The 14988-nt window shown below is 38.3% G+C and overlaps 1 protein-coding gene across 1 annotated transcript in view; it reads left to right on the top strand.

The window, feature by feature from the left end:
- GALNT1 (polypeptide N-acetylgalactosaminyltransferase 1) overlaps positions 1 to 14988 on the top strand; it is a 142637-nt gene that overhangs the window by 50322 nt on the left and 77327 nt on the right. The window contains exon 4 of the mRNA XM_074988007.1: positions 2781 to 2955. Coding sequence (XP_074844108.1) covers positions 2781 to 2955 — 175 coding nt within the window. The remainder of the gene's footprint in view (positions 1 to 2780; positions 2956 to 14988) is intronic.

Genomic DNA, 14988 nt, shown 5'->3' on the forward strand with positions numbered 1-14988 from the left:
ATCTGTCAACAGATTGCTGTAATGGCAGAAGATATCTTCTGATAAAACTGTCAATAGATTGTGGCCAAACTGCCAAATGGATTGCAAGAGCGATCCGCTCTGTCGACAGAGGGGCCAGACTGCCTGACTGCTCTTGCGACAAAATGGCCAACCAGAAGCACAGCAGACAGGGCTGCCCAGTGTCCTAGAAGCCCTGTCTGGCAACAGAGGGCCCACAAGAACGTCCAGACAGGCTTTCTGTCAACAGATTTATTATGCCTTGTGGGGAGCAAGATAAGATTGTCAACGAAAGTGCCCTGTTCTTTAAATTTACTGTTGTAAGAATACCTCGGGAATCTGGATGCTCTCTGGGTTTCGTTGACAAAATGCTCTGGGGTAGACATAACCAAAGGTGTGTTTGGCGGAGTGGGGGGTGGAGGGAAGCATTTGTTAGGTAGATTTTTATTTTCAGAGTTTGGCACATTTTGTTCCACTGTAGATCTCAAGCAGCTTTTGTAGATAGTGCGCAAATAAAAAACCTTGCATTAAAATGTGAAACTCTTCCGATTTTATGAACTGGCCCTTGAGACTTTTGTCTTTTTGTTGAAGGCAGCTAGCTGTCATATTTTTGGACAATGGGGATGACAAGCAGAAATTTGTATTTTAATTTCCTAGCAAGTTTAAAATTGAACTCTGACATCAGCATTTGTAGAAACTTCATTTTTGACCAAACTGATATTTTACACTTTAATATCAATATTGCTCTTTTCTGCATTGTATTTGTTAAACAATATTGCTACATATAACTGTTTTACATTAGTTTTAATGGTTTTATAATATGAATGGAAAGACTGTATTTTCAATAAAATTAGTTGACTTGCTAGATCATATATTGATTTAGCATTCTGTTATTACTGATTTGAAATTTGAGTGAAACCAGTTAGCAAACTGATTAGACACTGCTTTAAACAACACAATTATAATGTATCTGTAATAGCTATAAAATTCAGAAGGTCTAATTTTTTAGCAGTTGAATATCAAACCAATTTGTGAGAGAGTCTCTGGGATACATAATGATCTTTTGTTGCCAGTGGTGGTATAGTCGTCTTGGTCCCAGAGTACTAGAGAGATGGGATGAGTAAGGTAGTAGCTTCCATTGGATCAACTTCTGTTGAGTAAAGAGATTTGTTTTCAAAAGGAGCTATATGTAGCGTGAAAATTTCTTTCCGCCACAGAAGTTAGTCCTGTAAAAGATATTACCCTCGCCCCCCTTGCCTCTAGTGTTCATTTAGTAAGTGTGAGAGAGGTAACAGATTTAGTCTGCATCTTCAAAAACAACAACAAGTCTTGTGGCATGTTATAAACTAACAGATATTTTGGAGCATAAGTATTCATTTGAAAAATTGAAATCCCAGAATTTTTGTACTTTTTTTTTATTGTACACCAAATGAGGCAAGGAATCTGCTATGTAACAGAAATAGACTGATCATAATCAGAACTTTGAAAATCTTCCAGTGGAACATTGCTCTGTTCAAAAAAGATGATTTGGTGGAGTCACTATTTTGCCAAAGCACGTTGAGACCATTGAACCAGGCAGGGTACACAGCTGGCAGTTTTTAACGGTACATCTCTCAGTCAAACTTGAACAAATTTCACATGTCAAAGAAAATGTTTCTTTGGTCACAGAGCATGCACCATACCAAATTTCAAAGTCCTCCTGCAAACATGGAAAAGGTTTGTTTTTAGGGGGGAAAAAAATCTGATAATCGCTTATAATTGAAATGCTGCCAAACTGATTTCAGGGGTTTCTATTAGCTCCCCTTTGCAGTCATTTTGGAAAACTCAGTGAAATAGGCACAAGCTCTCGTGGTATTTGTTGTAACATTTATATAAATGTTCTGTTTTTTTCAAAGTACAGAACACATTTTGGTTTTGCTCTTGATAAGCTGTTTTTTCCTCTTTGCTCTCATGTAAGTTTAAGTGTTCTTTTAGCCAAAGAATAAGGAATATGTCGTAATCTTGTATTTGGAAAGTAGAAAGAGAAGGGTTGAGTCTTAATATTACTAGAATTAGAGTACATTAAATTACTTAGTTTGCGTATAGTGCTGTTTGACATGAATCTACTTCAGCAAGCTACAGATTGGCAAGGGCTTATACATTTTTTTCCATTTTATAATAGATTCTGATTAGATTAAATTCTGCTAAGAGTCAGATTGTTCTTAATGAATTTAAATGGTGTTCTTTATCAATGTCAAATCATAAATCATATTATAAATATTGGAAAAGACTAGTTTTCATTTACATAGAAATTCATATAAAAATAAATTCCTTCGGCAACCTCTTCCATTATGGAGAAGTAGATATCACTAGATACGAAATAATCCTCCTACTCAGTTTTTTCCCTTTAGGAAAGTCTGAAATAATGAAAACGTAGATGTTTGTTTCATAACGGTTTAAATTTGTGATTAAGTAGGTTTATACAGTACAAAATGTGATGGCAGAAAAATGAGTGCTTATTGGGTCTCCAAATGAAAAATCGCTGCTGAGAATGAGACTTAACTGTTCTTGCTAAATATCTTAAGAGTCTGAAGATTTTTATTTTTCCAATATTAAAGTATTTTGTTTTAAATCGCCCACTCTTGCTTCATATGCAGCAGTGTATCATTAAGCAAATTAGATATGCTTTTGTAAAACAAACTACAAGAAAATGGAAAGATGCCTACAATAGTCTTCTCTAGTAAATTTCAGAATAGTCTCCTCTCTGCTAAATGTATTAAATATTAAAACTTTTTTTTCGTTAGTTCCAGAACTGATACAGAAACCACATGAAGGTCCTGGAGAAATGGGGAAGCCTGTTGTCATTCCAAAAGAGGATCAAGAAAAAATGAAAGAGATGTTTAAAATAAATCAGTTTAATTTAATGGCAAGTGAAATGATCGCACTCAACAGATCGTTACCTGATGTCAGGTTAGAAGGGTAAGTGCTTTTTTTCCACTGAAGTCATTCTTTACTTTGAAGAGAACACATTAAGAACTCTCTGCAGCAACCATTGGTCTTTTGTATATTGTAGATTGTTCACATTACTGACTTTTTGCTCTTACTTGAAAAATTAAACTTAAAATAAAAGCCAGTAAATTTCATTTTCTGCTATTGTAACCATGAAGATAGTTATGATTAAGTCTTTAAGAAAAATTCAGTTGGTCTTATTGAGGGCAAGCTAGAGTGGATAAAAATATATTAAAAAATTATTTTTATTTAAACACATTTTACTCTCTAAATTAAACCTATATAAAATTACATTTAAAATGACTATTTGTATTCTCATTAACACCTAAATTTACAAAATAAAATAAGCAGTGAATTAATTTTTAAAGGAATGTGAAGCCCCTAAACTGATTAAAAATCACTAGCCAAACACCTGGGTATTAAGCTTGCATCACAAAACAAGCTTTTGAACATTAGATCCTATTTTCTTTGCATTTGGAAAGAGACTGTTTTCTTAACCGTTTATTCAGCTATTTCTGTTCAATGGCTAGTTTAATTCAAAGTTCAGTAATTGTTTTGGATTAAAAAAAGCAGGAAAGCTCGATTTCCTCCACCTGTGCACCGTACTCCCCTCTCTCCCCAAACCTAAGGGTATGTCTACACTTGCATTTGATTGACTTTTGTTGTTCATGGGTGCTTTTGCTGCAGCAAGTTCAAGTGTGAATGCAGCTGTGTCAGCAGCAGCACTCTCCCCTTCATGGGGGATGAAAGTATTTTGGTGGGAAACGTGCCAACAGTGTTCACACAAGCTAACTTTTAGCAGCAGGGCTGTATGGCTGCAGCCTTGTTGCTAAAAGCTGCGTAATGTAGCTATATGCAAAATGTGGAGAAGATCAGCTGTTTCTCAAATCTTGACAGACATGATATCTAGAAACCATCACTTCACTTTTTTAACTCTGTAAACCCTTGAAGCGAGATTTCGATTTGCACTCAACTTGCATTAACGAGAATTAAGTGCAAATCAAAAATCACTCCTCTGGCTGGGAGAGGCCGGTGTACAGGCAGCTGCTTGTGGTGCAGTTTCTTCCATCTGGGAGAAACCGTGCCGCAGGCCTCTGTCTGTGTCCTGGGCTCCCCAGATGACTGCTCCCCCAACTAGGGGAATTCTGGGGAGCTCCCCAACCATCCTCAGTTTACGCAAAATTCAATTTATGGGGCAGTTCCCTGGGATGCAGCCTTCACATAGATTGAGGGATTACTGTTCTTCCTTATGCTTAATAAATCGGTTTCTAAATACAGAATGTTTTGATCAATGTTTCGTATGTATCCAGCATCTTCAATGTAATTTTGTGCTAATTTAAAATGCTCGTTTTGTGCATTTTAATTAAACTTTTTTCCATCCAGAAGTAGCCTGATACCAAATCACGAGTAAAAATTAATCCAATATATTCAAATGCATCACTGACTATTTTTGAACAATCTGAAAAGTATTTGAATAAATGAATGGTAAGCTATATAATTTAAGTAACTCTGTATTGCTATAGTGTATCCTCCATTATCAAAAAGTACCACATTTACTGTAAAATCTATATTTGGTTGCAGATAAATGTTTTGATGGCTATGCCAGCCCGTGAGAATCACCCTTTCTTTAGGAAAACAGGGAAGAACAAATGCAGGACATGATTAATCTTGATTTAAGTCCTCAATCTGTCCCGGAAAACAGATTTCAAGAGAAAATTATTTGAAAGATGCAAAGGTCTTAAATTTCTGATGCACCCAAATAAATTCTCCAGTTATATTGGGGAAAGTGTTTGACAAGAAATGGTGTATTCAAAATAAGTTTACCTAATGTATTTGCTACAATTTTTGAGGTTCCATTTAGTTCTATAGTGTCCATCTGCTTTTTAGTGCATTTGAAGTTGTTTGTGTGCACTTGACCCTTTCAAATTGATTTTTAGTTAATAATGACTGAAATAAAATTGTAACTTCAAGATGGAAACATTTCTTTTGGATTTTCCCTAACCACTTGTCAGGGAGGGACATTCAGGTGGGCAGAGCTCATGAGTAGGGCCCTACCAAAGTCATGGTCCATTTTGGTCAATTTCACAGACATAGGATGTTAAAAATGGTAAATTTCATTTTTTTTTTTCAACTTCTTAAATTTGAAATCTCACAATGTTGTAATTGTAGTGGTCCTTACCCAAAAAGGAGTTGTTGGGGTCACATACTTGTTATGGGGTTGTGGTTTTGTTACCCTTCTTTGAACCTGGTGGCAGCAGCATTGCCTTCAGAGCTGGAGAGCTCAGCCAGCAGCAATACAGAAATAAGGTGGCATGTTTTGGTATTGCTGCCCTTGCTTCTGTGTGTCTGCCAACAGGGTTGGGCACGTGGCCAGCATTGCAACCATCCAGATTTGAAAGCAGCAGTATGGAAATAAGGGTGACAAGGCTATGGTATTGCTACACTTAGTTCCATGTTAAAGCTGGCAGGGTGCTGCCTTCAGAGCTGGGCACATGGCCCACATTACAACTACCAGTTTCTCATTGCCCAGCTCTGAAGGCAGAGCAGAAGTAAGGCTGACAATATTCTGACTCTTGAAATAGTCTTGTGATCTCCCTGCAACTCTGTTTGGGTCAGGACCGCCAATTTGAGAAACTCTGGTCTCCCCCATGAAGTCTGTATGGCATAGGCTAAAAGCACACAAAAGGCCAGATTTCATGGGAGGACACCAGAAGTCATGGTCCATGATGCATTTTGCATGGCTATGAATTTGGTAGGGCTCTACTCATGAAGTAACTTCTATGCCAGTTAGCTGCCCACATTCTTTTCAGTGACTTAGATGGGATAAGTCTTTCTCAAAGTTCCACTGGGACGAGATTGATCTGTTCCCTTTTCTGTCCTGCTACCTAAAGGAAGCAAATGGGGGTTATGAGGGAAAACTGCTTTTCTCTGAAAAGTTCTAGTTTTACAATTTCAAATTACAACAAAGGTAACTTGAGGAGTTTGTGGGTATGTGCTGTTGGAGATGGTAGTTGTATTTTCTGTAATGGTAATGTGATCAATTTTAGATTTAGACTGATTCCTTCTTGTTCAAATCTGCAGTTGCTTACTTATTACTACTTGACTGTATACAGGAATATAAAGCAAAACCTTTTTTTCTTAAAAGCTGCATAGATTTTTCTATTTCGGGTATATGTGTATGTAAGTTTGCATCTATTTAATTGTATCAGGTATCTAAAAGGGAGTCATAAGGAGGAAGGAGAGAACTTGTTGTTCTTGGCCTCTGAGGCTAGAACAAGAGGCAACGGGCTTAAACTGCAGCACGGGATGTTTAGGTTGGACATTAGGAAAAAGTTCCTAACTGTCAGGGCGGTCAAACAGTGGAATAAATTGCCAAGGGAGGTTGTGGAATCTCCATCGCTGGAGATATTTAAGAACAGGTTAGACAGATGTCTATCAGGGATGGTTTAGATAGTACTTGGTCCTGCCATTGGGGCAGGGGGCTGGACTCGATGGCCTCTCAAAGTCCCTTCCAGTCCTAGTGTTCTATGATTCTATGATCATTCTTTCTGCCATGTGTTGCTTTTACACCCTGTGATTCTCTCTTGTAAAGAAATCTGTCCAGGCACGTGGTTCCACCTATTTGGATTCATTTGTAGGCGATAGCCCTGATAGTATAAGCTATTTGGAATAGGGAAGAGCATCTTCATATGTTACAAAGGTATAAGACTTCTGGAATAAAGTATCAGTCAAATTGGTTTTAATTGTAGGAGATTCAAAAGGTTTTCTTGAGATTATTGTTGGGGAAGTAAAATCTACGATTGCTTTTCATTTGTCTGCTGTGTAGGTTTCTAGAACTTTCCTACGGGAGAAGAAAAAGAGAGAGAGATGCTGGAACAGTTGCCCCGTTTGGACATCAAGATCTGATTAAAGTTCTGTTCCAGTTCCTGTCTTACTATATTTTGAGACTCCCAAGAACAGTGTTTTAAGGTTATCTCACTGTTTCTTGAAAACTTGTTTTTAATTATACTACTTCTACAGTTTTGTGGAAAGATGAGAAATTAAATGGTGTGCATGTACTTACCCATTTGTCTTTACCCTATAAAATAGGACTTACAATTAAAATTAACCAATAAAAGGCAAGAGAGAGTCTTAATTATGCAAACAAAGACAAATAAGATCAATCATATTCTAGACTTAAAAGCATATTTTAAACTGCAAAATTTAAAAGGAATTATTCTTCCGTATGTGGCATGGCACAGTTGTGAAACTTAGTTTTTCTTAAGATTCTGTATTTTACTATAGGTCACTAGACTTGGTGTAATTTATTATGTAACATTTTACATTCTATACATTTTTTCTGGGTATTCATAGGCATGTAAATCTGATGAAGTGGGTCTTGCCCATGAATGCTCATTACGTAATAAATTGTTAGTCTTTCAGATGCTACAGGAATGCTTGGGTTTCTTGTGAAGCTACAGACTAACATGACTACTCTTCTGAGACCATAGGCATATCTGTGAGCTACTTTTAAAAAATCATTTTGCATTAATTTTATGATGCTACGATAGTGTAATAAAGTGCTTAAGGATCCCATAGTGACGTTTGGTAGTGTTTAGCAAAATTATTCAGAGGGATGGTAGTATTAATGTAATAAACTGTATCAGACCTTTTTACTGTTCTGTTAAAAACATAAAATGGGGTAATGTAAACGTTAGCACTTTGAAACTTCAGTGAATTTTGAATTAATCCTGCAAAGTTCTGTATCTTGTGTGACAACTAAACTAATTTTACTTTAATTGATTAGTATAAGTCTTTGAACCTGGATGTTTTTCTACGTTAATGATGGTGGTAGGATTCTTACAACTATGAAAGGTTTAAAGCATTTTCTCAGTTTTTTGCAGTTTTTATGTATTTCCACATTGTTTCTTATTTGAAATTTGTAGCACAGGGTATGTAACAAAGGTAAAGGTAAAACTTTAAAATAATACGTGGGCATTTACTCCAGGTGGAATTTGGTGCCAAATAAATATCTACACACAGTATTTTAAAATTCTGCAGATTGCTGTCCAAACAACACTATAATCATGCCAATTTCAATTGTTTTGGTAATTGGTTTAAAAGTACATGTCTCTGTAACAATACAGACATGTTAAATTTCCCCCCAGGTATAGAGTTGAAGAAATCCCTGTTACAACCCAGTTCCTGCTTTTCTGCTCTTCTCCAGAGCCCAGGGGTGGGTGGGTGTATGTCAGACTCACATTTTCCCCCATCTCAAGGCCAGCTGCAGGGCTCTCTGTTGAATACATCTCTTACCCTTCTAGAGCCTAGAGATCCAGAGAAAGAAACAGCCTGATGGTGGGTCCCTGGCATGCACAATTTTCTGTACATCTTCATTTCCTTTCTTGGGGACATTCTTGGAACTGTAGCTGCTAGGAACCTTTGGTTTTCTCCTTCCCTCCCCACATCCTTTTTTTCTATCTGTGCCCCTGAGTGATGGCCAACACCTGCGTCACCCAGTTCCATGGGGATAAGAAATTCTGCACGTTCAGTATTAATTTCTGCTAAATTCTATTGTGCAGAGGCACAGATTTCCCCATGAGTAAATAGTGAGATGGAATTTGAGACTTGAGTTTTTGCTAGACTATTGTGAACACATCTCAGTACATTACACAGCTACTTCTAATTTTCAGTATGCAAAAATGTAGGTTTTTTTTAACTGCTAAATCACTAGTACTTAGATTTTGAATAAGTCAAGCATTTCAGGTTACTCCTGCTTATATAGATCTTGTGTTCTGAGACTGCACAAATAGGTTTTTTGTTTTTTTTTTTAAGAATCAAATTTTATGTGAAAATGAGAAGCAAAAATGTAAGAACATAACATAAATAGCACTTCTCTTCTTCAAGCTACAGTATTAGATTTTGGTATGATGGATTAAATGGAGTACAGACTTTTCAACATGCATTCAAAAATAGGTATATTTTAAGTTTTTAAAAAGTCTTAAGAACAGAGAAAAGTCACTAGATAGGTCTGTATTTTAAATCAGTCTCCGCAGTCTTCATGTTGAATTCTATATTCATGGCTTTTATAGAGTATATACCATTACGAGGTCTGTTTGTAAGTTTCACTCTGAACTTGTTTAGATTTCAAGGGGTTTGTATCTAGTATTCCAGTTGAAGTCCATATCCACAGATATTTGTTTTCTTCTTAAGATATTTATGCATATTACAAATGCCAATTTGTGTTTCAAAACAAATTTTCTATATGTAAAAATTCTGAATACCTTAGTTCTTTCCAGGCGTCAGAAATAAGTATTTATATCAAAATGTCTTTTTCCCCTTTAGTGTCCATTTCCAAAATTTTTTCCAGTTGGATCACTATAATTAGTGAAAATTCCTTTATATTTTTCTGGATATACATTTTTGTGGATAGTGCCATTTTTGTCCTGGCACACAGGAGACAACTCTAATGGTTTTGCTATTTAGGACCATACATGTCTTGGGCCACAGTCTTAATACTATATTGATCAGTATGTCTTGATTCTCATTTTCTAGTGATTTTTCCCAGTGTTTGTCTGTGCAATCAGTGGTTTCTCTGTTGATCTTTCATTAGATCCTAGTGTTGGTGTATATGTGCCCCATGCATGCAAATTCAGAACTATCCAGAGAGCAGTATTTGGGGCCATTCTTGCTGGTCAGCTTCATCCCCTCCCCTGTTTCCCCAGTTGAGGGTAGAAAGATTTGCATGGTTCCAGCCATGCTGCAGCACATCCTCTGTTTCTGCTCACTGCCCATAACAGCAATTTAGAACAGCAGTGTTTGGACATGGTAATCAGATAAGCTTTTATAAATAAAAGCTTTAGAGTAGGTGTTCCAGCCCGCCGCCCCTCGCATACACCTCTTATTTTTATATCCAGGGAATCACCTCAGGCATTGGCTTTCATGGTGCAATCTAAGACCATGGGGTTCAAGTACTGTCCATCTTCCAACAAGCCAGGTCACTTAACTGATGGCATTAACATATGCATTTTCTTCTTGCGGGAAGTCTCATACCTCTGGTAAGTGGTTGACTGCAATTCTTCTCCATTTAGACCAGAAAGTTTGATGGAATCTTACCTCAAAGTGTTCATATTAAACTGGTTTGTGAGGTGTACCTCAGATCCTGAAAGGCCTTCCCTCGACTAAAAGCAATGGCTCCAGAGTCATAAATCTGTTCCATGCTGTTCTGGGCGTCAACACTTCATTCCCTAAGTGGTGAGTCTCAGTACCAAGAGAAGAATTCAAGGTTGCTTAGCCCTCACATCATCCTACTACACATGGCTCTGGTGCAGGTTCCCCAGTTCAGACATTGCCAGGAAAGGTAGGTTTTGGTATCTTATTCCTTGTAGCACCATAAGCAAAAGTTTGAGAACCTGAAAGCCACCTCACTGGGAAATCAAAAGCAATATCCTGATTAGCTTTCCATCTCCCCTAATACAGGAAAATAGCCAGAGCATGTTCTGGTACAGACCTGACCAACTGAGCATTGTGTCCTTACCCCGCTCCCCCCACCAAGTGCTGAAGACTTTGACTGTGCCATCTGATCTTCCACACATCAGTATTAAGACTCCCTTGATTCTGTCTTGTTACCAACTCTCCCCCATTTGTAACCCCCCATGGGACCCACTTTTATTCATTCTTCCCAACATACAGTAGAAAGTATTTTCCTTGTGTCATGATCATGAGGGTTAGCCACCAGCCTGGGAGTAAAAGTGTTAACCTCCTTAGCCAGGTGGGGTTGGGCTATAGGAATGTAGGTAAGAATTTCAAACTGGGACAAAGCAATTTTGTGGCTCCTCCCTTTTCTGTCCTCTGGTCTTGCTTCTTCTTTCCAGCCATGAGGGAGACAGACACAGCATATCTCCCTCCAAGAATAGGCCCTCCAATCTTCTGTAAGTAGGGTAATGTTTAGATGGGTCTGTTAGGCTTTATTGTTTGATGGTTTGGGAAGTGGGATCTGATGTCTGTGCGCTTTTTAGGAATGTTATTTTACTCTCCTTGTAACTAAGTTCAAGGCCCATGATGGAGACTCCCCATGTGTTTTACTTTGTGACTCCTCCATCTAGTCATGAAGCTTGCAACACGAATATTGTTGTAATAATAAAAGTTCTCTTTTTTTTCTTTTTATTAACCTGGTATTGGTTAATGTTTGTGTCCTGGATTTTACTTTTGGGGCTGAGATTTCCCAAGTAGTCTCTCCCTGGTTTCCTTATTATTATTTGGATGGTGGCAGCGAATTTTATCCCCAAAATCTAAGATTTTTTTATTTAGGATTTTGGGGGGGAAGTTATACCAAAAGCTGGTAGATAAGGTTTTGGGGGCACTTCTGTTGGACCCCACTTCTGCATTTGTCTTGCTAGAGTGGGGAAGGAGCCATGACATGGTGGCATAGCAGTGGGATCATGTTGTGAACCCAGGATTTTTAAAAGGACACAGGTTTTTCTTTTGTGTTGCAAGCTTTGCAATTTTTTTTTTCCTTTTTTCCACTTTGTTTTTGTTCTTTTGTTTTTGTGCTGCCTCAGGGAGGGGCAGACAGAATGGTAGGTTTTTCTTTTGTGTTACAAGCTTTGAAATTGTTTCATAAGTTTGTGTTGGGATATTATCATAATCTACACTAGGAATAGAGAGAGACCTCTCTCTGTCCAGTGTGAAAAATCCTTGGAATGCTCCTCCACCCAGATAAGTCACAAATGACTAATAGGTGAAAAACCTAATTTCTACACCTACATGTTTTATCAATTATTTAAAACAAGTACTACTGTGAAAAATATGGCTGACTAACTTTTTAAAAAAGGATTTTTTTCTACTATATACCCATGAATGATTTTATTGCTAGATCTTCAGATGCCCAACTGAGGCCTCTGTCTTTTGAGCTGTAAGAATAACTGTTACTGGTGTGGACCACCTTCTGGAGAGGGAGTTGATTCATACTTCACTTTCCAGTACTCTCTTGTATTCAAACAGCTGTGTAGCCCCCATTGGCAATCAGGAATACTGGTTTTGGCTTTGGCAGAGCAGAGCAGTTGAGTGATTAGAAATAGTGTAGCAAAGACTTGTTTGCAAGAAAAATTTGAGAGCAGCTGCCACTTCCGAGCAACATTTCCTTGGGAATACTGCCTAATTTGATAATATCATTGAAGCTATGGCATAAGAGCAACATTTGTGATATTGTATCCAGGGGCAGAAATTAGGACGGGAGATTGTAGGAGTGTTGCCCCCTTACATTGCATTTTTGCATTCCCATTTCCATTCAGTGCAGCTCCAGGGCCTTCCTGACAGAGACTTCCTGGAGAACATATGTAGGGGAAGAGGGTAAGGAAGAAAGGGATTTTTCAGGGGGAGCAATAGAGGTGCAGTTGGAAGGTTTCATGGACCTTTCCTCAGTATCTGGTTTGAGGAGTTGGTGTTTTGCAGTAGGATGTATGCGCTGCGCTATTACCTCCATCTCTTTTGCTGGTTGTGGGATGCAAGTGTGCTTGACTACGCACTGCAAAATAGGAGACGTGAATCTACCAGGCACTGTCTTGTCCCCTTCCTGCCTCCCATCTCTGCCTCCTGTGCTAGGAGCCATACACCTCAGTGCCTGTTGTAGGCTGCATGTGTTGCCTTCTCCAGCCATCCTGTGGCTAGACTCGCTCCTCTGTTTTGCTGACTGATGGCTCCCATTCTCCACAAACTTGGAGTTTCCCCACCCCACATATGCACATTCTTGCATTGCCCTCACTGTGGCCAAAATATTTTTCTGTGTGCTCCTTTTGTCCAAAATTTCCCATAACAGCAATGGCCTCTTAGGATCAATATAGCAAAAGAGCACTGATACATTGCTACTAAAGTGTCCAATGTACAAACAAAACATGTCTCGTGTTCAATCTGTAGGGTAATGTAGTTCAGTACATAAAATTTAGCTGCTGTGCTCCTAACTCCTCTTGAAGTAACTTTATGTAATCTGTCGTCTTAAAAATTATGTGCCTAGTCCTTGACTGTGTCCCAGTTTTATCAGACCTTGGTTAATAATTTGTTTGGCCAAGTAGTCCCAGACTGTATCTGCTCCAGCACTCTTTGGAGTGGCCTGACTTCCGCTGCAGTCCTTGCTGAGAAGGAACTGATGGGAGCCAGGATGGGGCTGCGCTTCCTATAACCGTAGCAGGGGCTGTGACGGGAGGGATGTGAGCACCATGTGTGGGTACTGCTAGACGGTAGTCTCTGACTTCAGTGTATTGGTCATGCACCCACCTGAGTTACATGCTTTTGTCCACATCTTAAAGGACAAGAGTTCTCTTTTTTTTTTTTTTTCCTGGGTTAGATGAAAGTTGTGGCAGCTAGGTAATGTACAATTATATATTTTAGTTCCTAAGGAGGTGGGGAGGCTGGCTGACATCAGAGATTAAGCAGTTCAACCTGAGAGCTGCTATTTGAAGCAGGAGTTGTTTGTATTACACTTAGCACAATGAGGTTGGTCTTTAGGTGTAACTGCACAATAAAGGTTAATATTTGTGCCAAAACTATCACCAATAAAATAATTGTGGTGACATGCATAGTGTTTGAAGATTGAACTAAATCACTGAGGTGAGTGGGGCAGTTCATGACTCAGATATTGTTGAAGGTTCTTTGCAGAAAACACTGCATTGGTGTAACGCTCGGGTGCAATGTTACAGTTGTAACATTTCAAGGTTACCTGCACAGCCAAGAGGGATTAGAAAATGTGTTTTGTTTTGTTTTTTTAAACTGATATGTTTGTAGAATATTGCTTGAACCCGGCACAGATATGAATTTCTGCCCAGGGAAGTTGATATCCAGAGGGCTTAGTTTCTGGAAGACAGTGTCCAAAGGAGAGAAATGTGCTGCTGCTGCTTTCAAGAGTCAGCACACCACACTGGCAGCTCGTCCTGGCCATGTGGCTGCCCTGTACCCAGCTGTGTCTTTTATGAGGTTGTATATCCCACCAGAGGATGGATACAGCTGAAAGGCTCTAAATATTGGTAGGGAAAAAAATGTAATTGAAGGATTTGTAACTTTGTGAAAGACAGCTTTTTGTTTGAGTTCACTGTGGGAATGGGTTCTGCTTTTCTGTTTCCTTGACCTACACAGGACTATTCATTGCCTGCGATTCGGGTACAAGAGACATTTTCAAAAGGCCTAATGTATCTCTTGCTTACGCTGGAATCATATTTACAAGAAATTGTCTTACAAAACTTCCTGCATGTGCCTCTTGTAATAAAAGGCAAGGTGTATGTTGGTATAACTACATCGCTTGGGTATCTTTTAAAAAAAAAAAAAAAAAAAAAAAAAAAATCCTAGGATAGATGACACTATGTTGATGGAAGTGTCCCCCCATTGATGTAACTTCCACCTCTTAGAGGTGGATTAACTGTGCCCATAAGTCTACCATCAGCATAGTAGTATCTTCCCTGAAGAGCTACAGAGATGCAGCTGCAGTGTTGTAAGTGTAGACCTGCCCAAAGTATTATGCTTACACTTCAGATGGTGCCAAAGTTAACTTTTCAGATCTTAAATTGATCTGCCTCTGATAGCACATGCGAGATATTAGAAACTGCTTGACTGAGTCATAATTTAATTTGACAGGGATAGTCAGACTTTCATGCTTTTCTTGAACTTAGTTTTTCCCAACCTAAGTTCCTTAAATAGGTGTTTTAAAATCAAGACTGGTAAGTGAGCACATCAGAACATATATAAAGATGCTTTTTTCCCCCAGACATAATTTCAAGTAATGGAGACTTACTCCTGTATTTATATATTTTGAATCTGCATTCTTATCCTCAAACTTCATCATTTTATCTTCAACAAGATTTAAAGGAGAACCACAAATCACAGTGACAAGACCATAATATAAATATATACATATTCAAATGTGGAGAATATGGATAGAGAGGCCTTAGCCACTAATTTATGCCTGATTTGTGGATTACATGTGATAGTGTGCTAATTGGGCATAGAGAATTGATTAGATCTATAATTTTTGTATAC

Source organism: Carettochelys insculpta, chromosome 2, assembly GCF_033958435.1.
Source record: "Carettochelys insculpta isolate YL-2023 chromosome 2, ASM3395843v1, whole genome shotgun sequence".
NCBI classification, from domain to species: Eukaryota; Metazoa; Chordata; order Testudines; family Carettochelyidae; genus Carettochelys; species Carettochelys insculpta.